The sequence below is a fragment of the Venturia canescens genome, chromosome 4 (assembly GCF_019457755.1).
Source record: "Venturia canescens isolate UGA chromosome 4, ASM1945775v1, whole genome shotgun sequence".
Classification (NCBI taxonomy): domain Eukaryota; kingdom Metazoa; phylum Arthropoda; class Insecta; order Hymenoptera; family Ichneumonidae; genus Venturia; species Venturia canescens.
Window position 1 is genome coordinate 14876015 of NC_057424.1, and position 18918 is coordinate 14894932.

Consider the following 18918-nt stretch of genomic DNA (forward strand, 5'->3'; position numbering starts at 1 on the left):
TGAGATCATTATCAACGAGCCTCTACTCGGTATCTTTCGGTATCATAAAAGGGCATATTTATATAGGTATATTGTGAAACTCAATCTCAATTAATCTTCTGTGTGTGTTTATAACTATCATTTTTTTCATCCTCCCAGTATGTATGTTTAAATATTTAAATACGAAAGTTTTCGAATCGTCGTGTATAAAAATGAAGGCAGACTATGCCAGTGAAATTTGCACAATTCCTTCATTTTCTTATTTCATTTGCACGGTTTGTTCGCTTTCACAAAAAGACTATCCATTATCGTACTTTAGCACTGGGAATGAAAATTTTGAACTTTGTTCCTGGAAGGTGGAGTTTTCCCGTGCAAATATGTTGACGTGTCATTTTCACTGGGAATATAATAAACATTTGCTCTTCAGTGCGAGATTGATTAAAAGAATTTGTGCAAAACAAATATTGGAATAGCGTTGACACACGAGGAAAAGTTTCCATGTAATAATTCTGAGTGTAAATACGAGAGGCTGAGGAAACCCCAACGACGAGTATTCATTGTAGCTTACGAGTTCTCCGCTCGAAGATTAGAGAAACTCTGATAAACTTGTGAGCTACAAATATGAAAATAAGTGTCAAAGATTCGTCCCCGAAGTTTCGTTTGCCAAAAGTGTCTGAAACTAGGATGAAAATGTTGATTCCAAAACTTGGAGACTTTCGAGGTGTTTGTAAATTATCAGATTTACCAAATAACTGTGAATATGTGGATGGAAATTTTGTTCTTCAATTATTCCAATAGCAGAGGCAAAATATATCGGAAAACTGAACAAGTCTGACAACGTATTCTTAAAAAACGTCTATCAAGAATGTATTTCAGGAACTAATAAGAGGAATCTACCAGCCATTATTATCCGCTTGAGATTACAAGGATTTTTCGTCATCCGGAAAGCCCCGGATATTCGTATTTTTGGATTCGGAGCGTTGAATCTTTTATATCCGAGCTATCCGGATAATCCGTGTACACGAAAAAAAAGAAAGGAAAAAAAAATTGCGCTTCCATTTGAAACACATTAGGCGGCGCGGAGAAACACGTATCGGTGAAGAGCAAAACGAACGAAGGAGAACCCTCGTCAAGATCGAGAAATAAAGACGAAAGCTTCTCCATTCGTGTTTTATTCCCCATATCTCTCATTATACCTCTCCTATCTGATATTTTTTCCCCATTCAAGGAGCGACCCCTCCTGTCATTGGACCCTCGGAATCAAAAATTTACCTTCGTGTCTTGCGCGCTTTCGTTTCTCTTAGTTTCCTATTTTTCCCTCTCTCTTTCTCGCCCTCAATAATTCCGTTTGTTGCAGTTAAACCATTGAGCGTTTCGATCCTGAGCAGCGAGCTTGCACCCCTCAGTGCGGGACGGCAGTACGAAATAAACTGCATGACCGTCGGCTCGAGACCAGCAGCCAAGCTTTCTTGGTACATGGAAGATACGAGGCTCACGAATTACACTGAAACGGTAAGTTCGACTCCTTAAACAATAAGACGATATTTCAAAATCCGCTTCAAATAATCCCAGCCATGAGATCATTATTCGAATAAAACCGAAATTTTGAGACTGAGAAAAAACAAAGGGCACGATCATCAGCAAGGTGAAAAAACATGTTTTATCGTCGTATTCGACGACCAAAAAAATCGGTCGTTAGTACGCCGAAGAGTCAAGAAATTGAGTCATCACATCCAATGCTACAAAGCCCATTTGGCGATAGATGGCCCGGGGCTACAGTAGAAATCCTGAGCTCACAAACCCCAGGGCACAGGTATTTTCAGCTGTGAGTCCATGATATGACCAGAGTTCGTGTAGGACTTATGTGCTTCTGGCATTCCTTCTGATCTCGGGCCTCAAAATCACTGACATTAGGTGTAGCAGGTATCGGTATTTGCATCGTTGCCATTAGCGTTCCTGCGGACAAGCACGCCACAGGGCAATTACCCGAGAGAGGGGGAGAGAGCGAGAGAGAGAGAGTTCGCGATGCTTTCGTGATGAGGTGGCTCATTCTGTAGCGTTCTGTCTCTTACTTTGTTTCCCCACCGAATGCAACCTCTCGCTCGCTCTGTCTATCGCCTTGTTCGCCGTTTCGCCTCATTTCGTGCGTTACCATTATGGATGGTTACCAGACGAATGCGTAAACCGTTAACCCTTGATACGCCTGACCGCAATCCCTTTTCTCTCTGGTGTCCAAACGCGTGCGTACTTCTCGTTTGATATCGGAATTCGAAGAGCCGATGCATCGAGGGTTGAACGCCGTTTTGGCTTAATGGTCGATAAACAAGCGGAAAACTAACGCGGTAGCCATGAATCAATTAAAAAAACTTACAATTAGCATATAAAAAGTCAGCGTGGATCTGAGCGATAAATCTCTCAATCAACCAGTCACCTCTTTCTCTCGTTGCATCGCAATCGATGAAGCACTTTGGTTACCCAATGGGATGAAAAAAAAAGTATAAACGAAAAAGAAAAAAACGAAGGATTCGGTAGCCGAATGAGAATTTCATCGGAACCATAGCCCTGAGGGGAAAGAGCAGGGCAGTTGCGTGTGTATATAATGCAGCGCCTGTTTCGCATCGGGCACCTGAGTGGAAATTCGAGCTTTGCCAGTTAGAGGTATTTGCGAAACACCCAAATCGTCACAAATAACAATCTGCGGTGTATCGAGTGTGTATACGTGTACGCGCGGTTCGGAGTGGCGCATGCTCTGGACTGCTCTACTTTAGTGCTGTTCTCGACAGCAAAACTAGAGTCTTCAATCAGCGTCGAAAAGTAACCCAATAACCAATAAAAAGTCAGCGCCTCTACCGAAAAACCGTATCTGCGTGATGAGTTTTTCAAATTTTATGTGTCGCATGATTTTATTTCGTGTTTGTTATTCCCCCTTTCCGGGGATGATTCGCAGGATCACCGGGTCGATAAAGCTCACAAAAGTCGAACCACGCGCGTTAGGTGATATTTAATAAACCAGTTAATCGAACTGATGAGCAGAAAAATACGGTTCGGCATAACAAGCCTTTCCACTGTATCCGCTGACCTCATCGAACGTGAAAAACAAAAATTCGGAGTGAACTGCCGAGACGACGAGGGCCAATTAAAAACCGCTGGATTTTTGTTCGCGATTTGATGCCACATACGCGGCTAGCAAAATAAGGCATTGAATGGCCGAGACGATATTGCAATATAGTCAAGGGTCCTTTAATTCATACAAATGTGTATGTACGACGAATGAGGAATGGGACGTAGAATGCAGAGGGCTGTTTTAGCCACTCATCTCGTCCATATATTTCATCGACTTTGGATAGCGGTTGGTCGTAGCGTTGCGAATATTTGGCGCGATATGTCATAATATGAAGGAGAGAGTGAGAAAGAGACAGGTGCCAAGAGGAAGAGGAGGGGGGGTTGTCGAACGTTGGAAACGATCGATTGATCAAATGGGTGGAGTGTTTGTCGGTAGATACAGGGAAAACGAAAACATATCAAGGGACGGCGGAGGCAGGAATGTTGCCTGGTTCGCGAATATACGTCACTAGACGCACATCAACGGTATATCGATAGCAAGAAGCGCGGCCGCGCGAGAGTCACCGATGCTTTCATCTCTCATTCCGTTCACTCCCGGGCTGATTTTGCTCCGCGGCTCTCGTTCTCTCTGTTGCCAACATCCCAGCCAGTCCCGATTTCCCGGCAACCTCATCTCCCACCGTTCCTCGATTTATTACCGTTAGCGCCAAGCCAATTTCACTCCGTCCATGCAACTCGATTCTCACGCAGAGAGTACATATATTTTCTATATACTCAACTATATATGCATCAATTTACGTATGTATATGTATTATAGCATACAGTTAATATATTACATAGGGGAAACAGGATCCTCTTGTCCGATGCGCCAGCAGTAGGACTCGAGCAACGCGCGACATGTCCTGTCCAGCGGGTTCGATTCGTCCGTCGCCGTCCGTCCTTCTGCACATCCGTCTGTGCTTTACCTACTCCACAATCTATCGATACTCTCCTCGCCGTTGCTCTGTCGTCAGATATCCGTAGCTCTCCACATTTGGGCTACCTAATATGTGCAGTCCACCGTTGTGCACCAACCAAAGGAGATGAGATTCCATATAGATTTTCGACATCAACAAATACTCTTTGTTTATTCCTCTTTTGATCGTTGCGCTGTCTCTACAAGTTCGATTAAACGTTACTTTCGTTCACTCTCATGAAGAACGTTACACGGTGTGCTGACAGTACGCAATTCTGGCGGATAAATAGGGATGACTATCCGAATCGATGGTGCAAACATGCATTCGATGATTACTTCGCATCAATCATTCCCTCTATTTTATAAAAAAAAGTTGAGCGACTTTGGCATGAGAACGTTCGAGCTGATTATTACTTTATTTGACACCGTTGTTTTTCGTTCATGCGCGCTTTCGGTTAAGGTATTCCTTTCGCATGAGCGTATTTTTTGGTGGGGCAAACTAGGGCACTCGAAATTTCTCAAGTGATTCCTGACCTCTGAGAAGTCGCGATTATACGGGAAAAGCTTCTGCTTCTGCCATTTTTCGAACTTGTTTTTATTGTCGCTATGAATTCCTTACACTTTTTTCTAACTGTGAGACAGTTTGTATCAAGAATTTAGAATTATTTAGTACATGTATTATTCATTTTTATTTTGATTAATCGTTATTTTTTATATTCATTAAAAATTCGGTAACCTGACCTGAAATTTTGCCATTCTATTCGCATGCACTTTTACTTTACTGTTATTTGAAATCAGTTATTTGAAGAATATTCGGGTTCGCGAGAGGAATACGTTAATGTAACGTCGACGGTTGATAGCTCATCAGCTGTAACCAGCAAACGTATTTTGCGTATTTGTTGGACGTTGCAACGTCTTTAGCCAGGATCCAGCTTTCTGGCTCCAGGGCTTTTCATATTTTACATTGTTTGTGACGTCAAAATTTTGAAACATTCTAAAGCCGAATAATCTATTTAATCCCTCTGCGTAACGACGGAGATATCGAGAAAAATAATGAACAGCTCACTTCGTGATTTCTCGGAAAAAGCGACGTTGGATCGACCTGTTGAAGCTTATAAAAAGAATTGCAAGTATCTCTCGTGAAAACCCATCTCGGACAATGAAAATCGGAACGAGTTACTTCCACATTATAATCTAACGTCCTGCCAAATTTGGAGTTGTCCTGTCCATCGATCCTATTTCCTGCCTTACTTTCTCAAACCCATTACAGGGCTCATTAGCAATTAGCGCAGGCATAAATGTCCGATATTTTAAATGAAATCCATCCGAAATGGCGTCCCTGTTGCCAGCTGCTTTTTGCAAAAAAGATTCGTGAAACGGTCGCTTTTTTATTGCAAATTCATCTTCGACTCAATCTCCCAATAAGTCTATTTTCGTTGTAAAGCTTCTTAAATTTTTTTTTTCCAACACAATATCGTACGCATGGAAAGACAAAAGCTTAGCTTCCCCCCAATTAGTTTCACAAGGATTCGAGACTTTGTCGAACACTACATCATTCGCGATACTCTCTCCGAATATGAAGCTAGCGTGCAAAATGTACCTCCGCACTAGGTACACAAAGATTTATACCGGCGGCAGCCTGACGTGAATAGGGCACACAGATGAGCTCGCGAGATAAGATCGGACCAACGTTATAATCCGTCGTTACCTTAACATATATATCACATAGACACGCGTCCACGCGCGTGTATATGTACACACGAAGGTGGGTTATATCGCTTGGGACTCATCGTTACCTTCCCCTCTTTCCAGCCAATATTATACACAGCCAAAGTGGATGCAGCGGTACACTATGCATATAAACGCTCTCTATTATACATATATATTCATGAAACGGCTACAAAACGCGTATAAATCATATGTACGCGTATACGAAACTCGTGAATCCCAGTTTCCGTGCACATCGTCGAGTTGCTTTTCCTGCTGCTGCTCCCTGCGCTTGTAACAAGCCTTTATAAGGATTTTGATCAAGCAACGAGACACTAACAAGCGGAAGTGATGCTGCAAGACGAAATGGCCATTACGGGAATCACGGGATGGTTATGTGAATGACACACGTTCAAGTCGTAACCTAGCAACGAGTTTGTTTATCGTTAACTCCTTCCGAGTTATTTTACGGCGTGGATAATCCTCCCGAGCCTCCTCTCAGGGCCTTTCCTCTTATCCGATAATGCTGGCATATCGCGCACAGATTTTCATACCGTTTTCACGACTGAGCATAAGATCGAATCATCTGACATTCAACGATTTTACGCGGGCGAGTTATCGCTGGAAATATTTATTTGTCTAAGCAGGTGTCCGAACGTTGATTTTAATGACTGACCGTCATTGGATAGTCGCACGTTATTTCAAAGCATTTATTTCTCGTCCTGTTGCACCAAGTTCACGTCTTCATTTACTCGATTACATGGCTATATGCGTCTGCAACCAAAGCGATCAGCAGAAACCATTGAATATCGGACGCAATTAACTTCCGAAATCTCATTGTCTCCGCAGGATCCTCCGCTCGCTACGGATTTGGCCCCAATCCAGTCTTTCTCCATTTACCCTCCAAATCGCAATCTCCCTACTCCCTACTGGCAATTAAGGCGTTGTTGATGCTAAATTAGAGGTTCTCGACTCGCCCTCCCTCCTCTCTTCTTCCTCGTTCATGACGGACTTCATTTTCAAGCACACCAGCGATTATCTCATCCCGCACATTTCTATTCACTCTCGCTCTTTTCGTTGTGTTGCTGGTCATTACTGAATTGACCAAAAATCTGTGGAAGAACGATGGGCCAACGAATTATTTTATCATAATATCTGCAGAGATCTCATGGCTGGAGGAGCACCTTTTTTCAGGAATAGAGAACAATTGTGATGTTGAAAAAAAATAATCGATCGTCACGAAACTAACGAAAGTTTGTCGTGTTCAAAAAAAAAATGTTGAACGAACCCGGAAAAACGAATGATCCCGAATCATTCCTTTATCGTAATTCTTATTTGTCATTTGTAACGAGTCATTTCTCAAGATGAATCGAAACTACGACGCTGAAGTTTGCAACTTTGAAGTCCAACGAAATGAACGAAAAAACATTTGTAATTCACTGATTTTTTATTTCACGAAGCATCGGTGTAGGTTGAAAAAATACGAATTGCAAACTCGGCAGGAAACGAAATTGGAGATTTATTGGAATTAGTGGAGAGTTTTTTTTATATCATTTCGTTGGACTCGAACGTTGCAAACTTCAGCGTCATATCGAAACTTTGATCAGCATTTATTTCTGATGAATCGCAGCATTGTAGTCCGACTGTTCTACGACTAGTCAAGTTTGCAACTACTTTATGTTGATTTATTTTAAATCTCAATTATTAATAAAATTAATAAACACTTACATTGAGAATATTTTTATCGTAAGAATGTAATAAAATGCTTTAAAAATATCGACTAGTTAATGATCGAGTCGATACCGGTGACACTCGAAATACACATAACCTAGAGGACATTTTTATTGTGCGAAAGAAAGTTTATATCGGTGTAATGGCACCGAGAAAAAGGAATGGTCAATTCATTTAAAAAAAGCGAAGCTACTAGACGAATGAAAGCACGTGAGTCAGTCTCGAAAATAAATTTGATGAAATTCCGGCGATTCTTTGAATTTGCCCGAAGTTCAATCAGTTGTTACCAACAGTCCAACGCAATGTCTGGCATCCGCTTTCGACGCGTCAAAAACTGAAGTTTTTTCATGTTTTCTTTCTTCAAAGCCCCATAAAGTAATGTTTTTTTTAAGGAACCGTTATCTGTGATTTTCTTCACGAAATAAACTTTTCCGAAGCTCGAACATCGTACAATTTTTTCACAATTAATATTATTGCGAGTTCTCCCACAGGATACCGTGTTGAAGACTCAAAATTGTAAATGAAATAATTGTAAATTTTGCCCCGTAAGAGGTCCCGAAACTGTGCTTATCGTTATCAAAGGACCTTAAACTACATCATTTCCCGCAAAAAAAGTGGATCTTTGCCGTACTTTGTCGAACGGCCGAACTACTTGAATGTGCTAACGCATTATTTCATCGGTGTATTGCAGATATCAGAAGATGGTAATATGACGACGTCAATGTTAACATTTAATCCGACGCTGAAGGATAACAACAAAGTGATAACTTGTAGAGCGGAAAACGACAAAGTTCACGGCGGCTTTGAAGAGGACAATTGGAAGCTGAACGTGTACTGTAAGTTTCAAGAGTTTCGACGCTCCGATATAATTCTCTCCTTTTAGTTAAACGATGAAAATAGCTTATTCGAGAAGATATAGATTTACGCATTGCAAGGGTATTTACAGTCATAGACAATTAAAGGGTAAAAACGAGAATGAAAAGCCGCAAATGGTATTTCGAGTATGAAAGGACGGCACGAGCGCGCGCGCGATTATGTAACGATGCAATTTATCGGTCCCTTCTGCTCCTGACTCCATATTATTTCGGCCGGTATTTGAACGAGTTAAGCGTATTCAGCCGGATGGTTGGTATCGGTCAAACGATTCGCGAGCGAGAGCGGTATAAATGAAAAGGGAGAAGCAGCAGCGCCCGGGACGAGTGTGAGTACGAACAGTCGATGGAGATTACGTGGATGCAAGCGCGCGGCAATGTAATCGAAATAACGAGACAGAAAAGTCAACGCCGGGTAAAATGAAAGGTTCGGCGGGTATAGCCTGTGCAGGATTTAAACAACTCGACGCGCCCGTTGCCGCACCGCGGTTCGCAAATTTCGATACTAGTGTTGGGTAAACGGTTTTAAAACGAGGCCCAGCGGATGGGAGGTGGAATGGAAAAAAATACGAGTGAATAAAAAAACGAAGAAAATTTCAGCGTTCGAGCGTTTACGCACGCTGAGAAACGTCATTATCACGCTCGACACCCGCACACTACCGCAGCGGAGGGTTCACCACGCGGGCCTTGAGAGCGGAGGCTCGTCGGGTTCGTTCTCGCGTTGTGAAAAGTTGGCAAAAAGTTCCGAACGACTCTCCCCGTATTTTCCTTCCAGTCTTCACTATTTATCTTCGCTTTCTTTTCTCTCACTCTCCTTCTTCTTTCTTCTTCTCTTCCTCTTTATTTCCTCTTCCAACACTTGGCTCTTTCACTTCCCTCGGCTAAACCAACCAACTACCTATTGTACGCTCTCTTTTCCCTACCCGCTTCATCTCACACTACTTATTCCCGGCTGGGGTTCGTACCTCGCGCAAAACTTATTTTTTTTTTTTTTTTTTTCACTCACATATATTTTCACGGACACGTATTCATACCCACTCTTCGACAAATCATATATTTGTACGTATCCATAAAATATTGTCACATCTCAAGTTGTTATCTTGGTTTGTGTGTTCCTACCAGTTATGCCAATCCTCACTCTCGAACTCGGCTCCAACATGAATCCTCACGACATCGAGGAGGGCGACGACGTTTATTTCGAGTGCAAAGTACACGCGAATCCTCAAGCTTACAAGGTTCTTTGGAAGCACAATGTAAGTCATTCTCAATTTGTCAGTAACGAAGTGTCGCTCGTTTCTTACTTTATTCGCATTGTTAAATTCTTATCGAGAGTTATCCGCAAATGACAGTGGATATTTGGACGAAGTAGACGAAAGAGCGAAATGCTTGAAAAGCTAGGGAGCGACTTGCGCAGTATATTTACTCGTTCACCTTTGGCCTTTGTGGATAAAAAAAAAAAAAAATATTTCCAAATTGCATGAATCTTCGAAGATGAGTTTGTGCCAAAACTAAACATTTTCAAAAGCCAAATAAACGTTTTGCGTTACTAATCGAGGGTTATAAAACTCTCTGCTCAACGATGCCTCACGATTTCTCATTTGTGTGTTGTAACACAGGGAAAAATAATCCAGCACAATGTCAACAACGGTGTCATAGTTCAACCGAATGGTCTTGCGCTGAGAGGAGTCAATCGATCACAGGCCGGCAATTATACTTGCGTCGCGTCCAACGTCGAGGGTGATGGCTTCAGCAACAGTGTCGAGCTCAAAATAATGTGTAAGTAACTAACACCGATACGAGCGATAATATTAAATTGTTCAAATTCATTGGCATTGAAGAAAGTGACGGTAAGTTTTTGACTGAAGCATTATTATTGTTGGGAAGTGCTTTTTTCATTGAGCATGATACGAAGCCAATTCAAAGAATGCATTTCAAGTCTCAAGCCAATTATTCTTCAATCTAAGCTGTCAAACTTTTCTCCTCGAGAAAAGTTGGCTGCAAAAGGGATGAGAATAATGAAAAAGAAATCCGATGAATATTTCAATAAAAATCACGATTCCTTCGATAAAGATCGTGCACAGAAATCGGAGCTTGTTTAAGCTCAGGCAGCACAGTGCTGAGGTATTGATTCGAAACCACCAAAGCTTGTTCTGACAGCGTCCGACGCTTTCAGATTATTTTCAATACAACAGCCAGTTTCGTCCCCTGCGGCGATGACCTACTAATAAACACATAAACGTTCACCTTAACAGTAGAGAAAAAAAAGACTTGACAGTGTCGAGAAAAAACATATAAACAAAAAAACAGTGAAACATGAACAAAAATCCGATGGAGAACGAAAGGAAAATATTTCAGATTTTTATCAATAACTTTGACATGATGGGTATCTGGAAACACTCGGTTATAGGAGTTGATTGATTATAGTCCATCGCGAGAGAAATATAAACCGAAAAAATCATCTCTCGATAGCGTCGTTGTAACGAGGACCAACTCGCGTTGTTTTTTTCTCCCTTTCTCTCTTTCCCTCTCTGCCCACGTGTACGTTGCCGTTCAGTGAGGTGTACGATTTTCCTAGAGAATAAAAAACAGACACGACTGTACGAGCTGGATAGCAGTAACATCGTGGTGAACGAAAAAAAAAACAAAAAAATTAAAAAAAAAAAAAACATTAAAAAACAAACATAAAAGAAAACAAAAACGCACACTAGCTGACAAGGCCATGCGGAGAAAAGCAAAGAGAGGGGAAGAGAAAGAGAGATGGAGAGATGAGGTCTGGGGAAAAACCGACAAATTATTCCGTGCCGACGAACTTTATACCCGTTCAGGGAAACTATTTGAACGCAGGAATAATGCCCATCGATCTTCCGGTGTTCGGTGGACGCGGGCGAGGACCTCGAACGATATGGGAGAATAGACAAAGAGAAAAGGGAGACGAGAAAACGAGAGAGAGAGAGAGAGAGAGAGAGAGAGAAGAGAGGATGAAAAAAAACGCCAGCGAAAACTCGAACATCTCTCCAACCTTGCAACCCCCCAGCTCACCTCACCCTCGATCGACCAAAACCTCCAACCAAAAATCCATTCGATCTCTCCCGCTCGCACTCTGTCCATGAGAGTTTTAATAAATTTTACGTAAACTCTCTTTCCGGCAGTCCATCTCTCGTTATACTCTCCTATTTGTTATATATATTTATCTATGTATATGTGAATACTCTTGCTGTAGTTACATATCGAATACTCTGCGCTAGCAAAATCGGAGTTTAGATGCGTCGTTGTGTTTAATTGCTTTTTCCTCTGGCACCAGCACGATAGCAGAGAATCGCAAGAATTATTTTCATTCGGACCACAACCTCGACGCTCGAGTTTTCTGTGCTTTTTGACAGATCGAGAGAAAGGGAGAAGCTCTTCGATGCTTCAATCCATCGCTATATACCACAGACTATTATCTTCCATTAGCCCAGACACGGATTTGTATCGTTCAAAAAAACGTCCATTCACGACTGTCGAACTATTCAAATTCATTGCGTTACTTCGCGGAGTGAAAAAAGATCATAGGATCCAAGTTTTCTGCTTGGTTTGAGAGAGCCTGGCGTCCGACCAAGATACAAAGGACCTTCGATGCGTGTACTTTCATCAAAAATTCTCTTTTTCCGTCTCATTCGATCATTCAAGCTTTTGTAATGGACACTATGTTTTCATTGCTTCTTAAATTACTCATTTCATTGATTTTTTATTCATTCAAGCATCCTCGATGTTCGTATTGAAAGGCAAATGTAACGAAGATCGATTTTTTTCGTTACAAACATACGAAGACTTTTTCCACGTCACTTTTATCAATAGGGCCGTATGATTTCATGATATTTTTCCATCAACTGTCAGACCTCGATGGATCCATCAATCTATCTTAACCCTAAATCGCCCTGAATCACCAGAACCTACTATTCATGACAGAGTAAATATTAGTAAATCAATCAGCCAATGTCCCATGTCAATGCCTGGAAAATCGACCCAATTTTCTCTCCAGAAGCTTGTAAGAGTTTTCTCGAGAATCGAGTGATTCGAAAATATGATATTTTAATGTGAATTAGGAATTAATGGGCTGTCGAATAAGACCTTTGATCTAATATGACCCTCGACCTCCATCCAAATCCATTATAAACCGATGGCTCAGCTTGAAAAATGGGGAAATTATGGAATTCACATAAACCAAAGTGGAAGCAAATTTATCTCGTTAAACTCTCCACTCGTCCAATAATATTAGATTCTTCTCGGAGGTTTTTTCATCGGGGTAACAGATCGAAAAAAAAAATCCTGACAGTATTCTCAAAGCCCATCTCAACACTATTTTTAAGCGATCGAGTCATTGCTTACAGAATTAAAAAATAATAATAATTTCCCTTAAATTGACAAGCTACATCAGCCATAAATAAATTTGTCGATAAATCCGAGTGAATGTAGCGCTTCGTTAGCCTTCAAGTTTCAACAACTTCGAAACTGTATTGGATTTTGTTCAGAAAATTATTGCATTAGCAAAAGTTTGGCATTAATCCGAGAATGGATTTTCCACCATGACCGAGAAGAAAACAATTTCGAAGTTCTGCGACGAATTTCGTTTCGAAGCCTGATAACGTGGAAAAAGAGGGCGTAGGAAGAAAAAATGTTGATTCCACATTGCGATAGACACGGCTCATGAATTTTTCATTTAATTTGTAGATAAACCGATATGCCTGCCGGATCAACAGCGCATTTACGGCGTGGCGCGTCTCGAGGAGGCTCGAATAGTTTGCAAAGTCGAGGCATATCCGATGCCGAACAATTTTCGCTGGGCTTTTAACAACACTGAGGAACTCGTCGACGTACCGGTAGATCGTTACAAGAATTCGACTCGCCACACGCAGAGTGTGTTGAAGTATAGGCCGGTTACGGAAATGGATTATGGGATGGTGTTGTGTTGGGCGAGCAATACCCCAGGAACGCAGAAAACCGCTTGCGTATTCCGTATTATTCCAGCTGGTAAGTCATACGAAAAATTTCAATCTGTACACGCGAGTGAATGTTGTTCTTGGTACTGCGAGTCCGAATATAGGCAGCGATGCTCGAAGGCACAAAACAAAAATTTATGTGTATCTAAAGACCCATGAACTTGGGCACGTGAGCCACCCTCGTTGTATTCGACAATAGCACGAAAAGAATCGAATACAGGGAAAACGTTCATGAGGGCTACTTCGATGCGGAGGGTAAAAGCGAAACTTTACGAATTATTGATGCCACTTCGAAGGGAAAGAATATTTGTTCGGGGAAGATTGAGAGCGCCGTTCCCCGGCCTCGATGCTTGCTCACTGTTTTTTTAATCCTCATGAAGCATTAAAAATTTAGAGAAAAAGAGAGAGAAATAGAACCAACAAATGTATATTAATTAAGCCACTCTCACTCTCAGTTTCCACTGCGTAACCCACTCTCAGCTGCGCGTAGCCCGAATAATTCTCACAATGTTTTTGTGCCTTCGCGCCTCGTCTGCTTTTTATTATTGTTCCTTTTTTTCGAACAACGATGCCTCCGGGGCTTTTTTCCTCTCCCTCTCGATTGCTATTTCCTCCCTTTTTCCATAATTTAAGGAGTAATCTCGTGTTTTCTTTGCCGGACCGTTTGTCACGCAGGCAAACCCGAAGCACCTTACAACTGTACACTGACGAATCAAACGACCGAGTCACTCTCGGTCGAATGCACACCGGGCTTCGACGGAGGTCAAACTCAACACTTTGTCCTCGAGGTTTACGATCAACACACGAACGTACTCCAAAAGAATTTGACGTCGAGGGAAAATGCTGCTTTCACAGTACACGGCCTCGAACCTGGTAGAATACTCAATATGAAACTCTACGCTGTCAATTCTAAAGGCAGAAGCGAGCCAACGAGACTCGAGGGTTTCACCCTCAAGATCGCTGAAAAACAGACTGGTAAGTCTCGAGCCTCTGAGTCCTAAGACAATTCTTTTTTCGATCTCTTTCTCGTATTAATTTTAAGTTCGAAGCTGAAACCTTCGACTGCTGTTCTCCAATGCACAGACATCAATGAAAATCTACACCAAGAGACTTGTCCTCGAATTCGTTGCATTCGAAATTAGAATTAGAATATGTTGCAAGTCTGGGCAAAGAAAAAATACAATTTTCCGAATCCCTCGATTTATTGGAAGCCCAATAGTGAGAAAGCGAACTATAAAAATTGACGATAGAGCCAACGAAAATATATTTTTCAAAGATGAAAAATTCAATCAAAATTTCAGAAAGTTAATTACTGTTTTCGACCTGCACAAAATATTTACTAGAACGATTCGTTAAATAATTGATGTTTGAGTTCCTTTGAGTCATGAAAAGCAGCCTCGCAAAAGTGTTTATTTTTTACTGTAAAAAAGCCTGCAGCAGCAGTGCGAACGAATCGATCGTTGTGCCGCCCGGCTGGTACGTTTTTTTGGATATTGGGATGAAAGGATGCAGACGATATGAGAAATAAGCAGAGAAAAAAAGATAAAGCGAGAAAATCGATAAACGAAGAGAAGAGCTCGCATCGAAATTTCAGAGTCTTCGTTTGTCCATCAGGAATGTCGAGGACGTGGGAAATTTACAAGTTAAATTGCTATTGTCCATCTGTGGTAACGATAAAAAAACGGGGAGAACAAGGAATGGCTCGGTCTGCTCAGTTTTTTCATAAAACTCACATCAGACTAGACTCCGTAGAGGCTTCCACAATGAGATTAATTCTTCATTCAAATCTCCCCTCACATCCGTATCATGTGCTGCAGAGATTTCTTAAACCAGCATATATCAATTCTCATCGATACTTGAGCAAAAAAGTTGATTTCATACAGCCAATAGCAGACCAGAGTAAAGTTATTTCAGAAAACCTGGCGACCGAATGTTCGAGGCCAAAACATGCTTTCGATTTTCGTAATTTTACATAAACCACAAAATCCGGATAATATTTATGATTACACGATTTTACACTCAACGAAAATCGATATGAATTTATCGGGACGGTGCAAAACCGGATGTAGCAACAAGGAGCCAGAAGGATTGTCGACAGCACATCGAGTCCCCATTTCCAGACGATTTTTACCAACTTTACGAAACACATTTCCATTAATAATTTCGCAGCACTATATTTTGTGCTATCACTGAAAAGTACGTCGAATAATAGCGTGAGCAGAAATTCTCTACACAACATTTAGCCCGGAGCAATTAATTTAGTGACAAGTCTCATTCACGACTGTGTTAATCGTCAGAACACTTTTGCTCGTAGAGGAGGCAAGAAAAAGCCAACGATTTTGTAAATATGTTCACGAGCACATTCGCACGACACAAAAAACCCTGAATTATTAAGGGACTCGTAAAGAAAAAAAGTCTCGCTCAATTTTATTCAATGAACCCTCCGTGTTTTAAGTGATAAAAAAAATAAAGAAAACAAGTACCGAGATTATGCCAGTATTATATGAAAAATAAAAGAAAATACTGTTTCTCCCTTTCTCTTACTGCACGATATACTCTCGCTTGTACGTATACTTTCTGTGCCGCAAAAAAGTTTCGGCTTTGAACTACATACTTCAGGAGATTCGAAATCTCATCAGCTTTATACGCATTATATATGCATAAGTATATAATGTAAAGGTGTTTATATTTTATATATAGCCAAGCCGAGTGAGAGGGGACTCACTCGGAGCTCGTTAGTTAGAGATTCATAAAGCGTCGACGAGGCAACCTCGACGACGATACGGAAAGAAAGAGGAAGAGAGAGCGTGGAAAAAAGAGAGAGTGAGAGAAGGGGAAAAAAAGAAAGAGCGAAAAGGTTGGCCAGGCAGACGAGAAACAGGGGGCTTTTCGAGTATTCTGGACAAGAAAAAGGGATGGCGTCATAGTACGAGGTTCATGGAAAGCGAGAGAAGGATTTATATGTATATATGATTTGAGGGATGAAAGAGAGAGAGAGAGAGAGAGAGAGAGAGAGAGAGAGAGAGAGAGAGAGAGAGAGAGAGAGAGAAGAAGAAGTACTTTAATAAATAAGGCCATCGCTGCATTTAATGAATATCTCGGATTTCAAAGAGGCGTCCGCCTGTAGACTAACAGCACGCGAATCGTAGCCAGCGGAGCGCGTACAACGTCATTCCCCCGCAGCATCATTCAATCGCACCAGACTAAAGTATACAAAAGACATTCCAGACTGTATCGATCGATCTGCAAAATTGAATTTTCGTTGACGCTATTTTGTTTGAAGCCTGCGCGTTTACATACAAATTGAAACACTCAGCATGGATGACGATTTTTGATCACTCGGTGCAGTGGGGAATGACTGCGAAAAATTCGAAACTCCGCTCCAGAACGGTTTTGGAAACTGAAAGGAAAAAAATGGGAAAAAAGCTGACTCGAATCTCGTTGGAAAATGTACAAAGTGGAGAGATGGGTCGTTAAAAAATAGTAGCATCAGACAGAGGGACTGGAAGAACTCGAATCTCCCTCTTTCTTACCGTACTCGTTGCATCGATGCGCAGAGGGAAAACTAACTCTCCCTCTCTCTCGTCCCTCATGAAGAAATCACTGATACTTTGTATCCAGTGCGAGAATGGTACAACTTGAGCCCTCGAAGATTCGAGTAGGTGACGAAGAAGAGTTTGAATCTGAGGAGAAAAAGCTCCGGCGAATGTCGTGTCATAAAGTTCTGGCGTTACGCCAAGGGACGTATTATATCAACGCTCGAATGGGATGCTTCGAATCGAGGAGGAAAGAGTACCTTTAAAAGTCAAAGGGGAGAGAGACAGAGCTGGCACAATCGCGTATATTAAATCTGTATAAATGTACGGGGGGGATGGATCGACAATTTCGATCTCTTTCAACTCAAGACTTTTTTCTTGCTGATTCTCGCTACAGATTAAATTCAATCGAGCTCGAAAGAGGGAACAAGAGAGCTCAGGCCTTATTGAGGTTAAATTAACCACTCGCCGGGATCGAAACGGGTTCGAGAAAATCGCGATGGGAATAAGACGCTTATGGAGATTACTGCGACGCAATTTCATTACTTAACTCCCGAGAACGAGAAATGAGCGAGAAAATCACTAGTCGTTTCAATAAATCGTTCAACTATAATTAACCCCCTAAAAATCAATCTTGGATAAAGACCGTACATTTTTAATACTTCGCTATTCTTTTCGTCAACCTGACCCAGTCTGAATAAATAATAACGATCATATTCCAGTGACACGAACCTTCGCTTCGTCGGTCTAATGAATTCGTAAATCGGACGCTAGCCAATGAATATTCTAAGATATACGAGCCAGTCCATTTTGATATTTATACGTTTGGCAGCTCCGGCGAATGTAAAATGAGGCTCGGCAGAAAGGAATAATCTGTCGACAGTACGTTAAAGAAAGACGAATTTCAGGGGATCTCGCGTTAGGAAGAAACTTAGGAAAAACTACGAGGGTCTCTTAACGTAAGCTCGAGAGCTGCAAATAAGGGGCGAGCTGGATGAGAGAGGGGGAGGTCGAAAGGTGAAAGCGGCTAAGGGACTTCATCCATCAGAGATAAGGGCCTGGCACTGCTAGGAACCTACCCCAAAACACTTTTCGTCTCGATTAAAAATTAACCACGCACTTTAGCTCGTCCCGACCGCTGGCTCCGGAATATAATCGCTTCTTACAATACATGCATATTCACACACGTACGAGTCGGCTATACGTAGAGATACGGCGATAAACGATGGGTGTGAAAAAAGCATATGAGAAGAGAGAGCACCGAGTATCCGGTGAAAAGAAAATAAGGTGGGGGAAAAAATTGGTTCGTTCTCTCGCCGTATGCGAGGAGACGCACATAGTGCTTAAAAAAACGTTGGGCAAACACTTTCATCATGCATGACTCGTAAATTAATTTGGCTAATGAGTCTTCATGATTCTTTATGAACGTCGCAAGGTAACGATGAATTTAGCTTTTTGCGCAGACGTTGAAGTACGTCAACGAATTTACCGTTTATCGAACGTTTTTTTACGTCTGATTCGTAGCCAATAATTGTATCGGCGAGGGGAGTTGGTGGACAACGGAACTTCATTGTTTCGTTCACTTTTATTGTGAAATTCGGCACGAAATTCAAAGGAAACATTGAAAAATGACCTTTCAATTTGGTTCGATGCTTCAAATTCTTTCAATCTTCGGAAAATTCCCATTTCCATTGATGAATTTAATATTTCTAACAACTCTTCTAACTTTGCTATGAAAAATGGGTTTTCCCTCGTTTTTTTGTTTTCTTTTCTTATTTTCTTATTTTACACCGGACGTGGCGAACTATGGAAGTGCCTACACGAGAGTAGTGCGGGTTTTGTTCACAGGTACCCCGGTGCCTTTCGAGATAACGCCGCTCCTGGGTATCCTCATAGGGGTCGTCGCGGCGTTACTTCTCGTCACTATAATCATACTCGGTGCGTTAAAAGTTCGAAGCGAACGTCGGGCACAAAGACCCGGTGACTTGCCCGTGAAAAAAGCCACGGCCCCGAGCTCCGAAGATCTTTACGACGCTGACGACAGAAATCCTGATGTCGTGCCAACTAATAAAGGTAAAAAAATCAACGTTTATACT

General features: G+C 41.6%; 1 protein-coding gene across 8 annotated transcripts in view; it reads left to right on the forward strand.

The window, feature by feature from the left end:
- LOC122408999 (synaptogenesis protein syg-2-like) overlaps positions 1 to 18918 on the forward strand; it is a 225695-nt gene that overhangs the window by 197029 nt on the left and 9748 nt on the right. For 7 of the 8 annotated variants that reach the window (XM_043416165.1, XM_043416164.1, XM_043416168.1 and 4 more), the window contains 7 exons: positions 1337 to 1491; positions 8127 to 8271; positions 9430 to 9560; positions 9924 to 10083; positions 13018 to 13317; positions 13962 to 14261; positions 18653 to 18895. In XM_043416165.1, coding sequence (XP_043272100.1) covers positions 1337 to 1491; positions 8127 to 8271; positions 9430 to 9560; positions 9924 to 10083; positions 13018 to 13317; positions 13962 to 14261; positions 18653 to 18895 — 1434 coding nt within the window. The remainder of the gene's footprint in view (positions 1 to 1336; positions 1492 to 8126; positions 8272 to 9429; positions 9561 to 9923; positions 10084 to 13017; positions 13318 to 13961; positions 14262 to 18652; positions 18896 to 18918) is intronic. The other variant, XM_043416169.1, reaches the window with a different exon arrangement.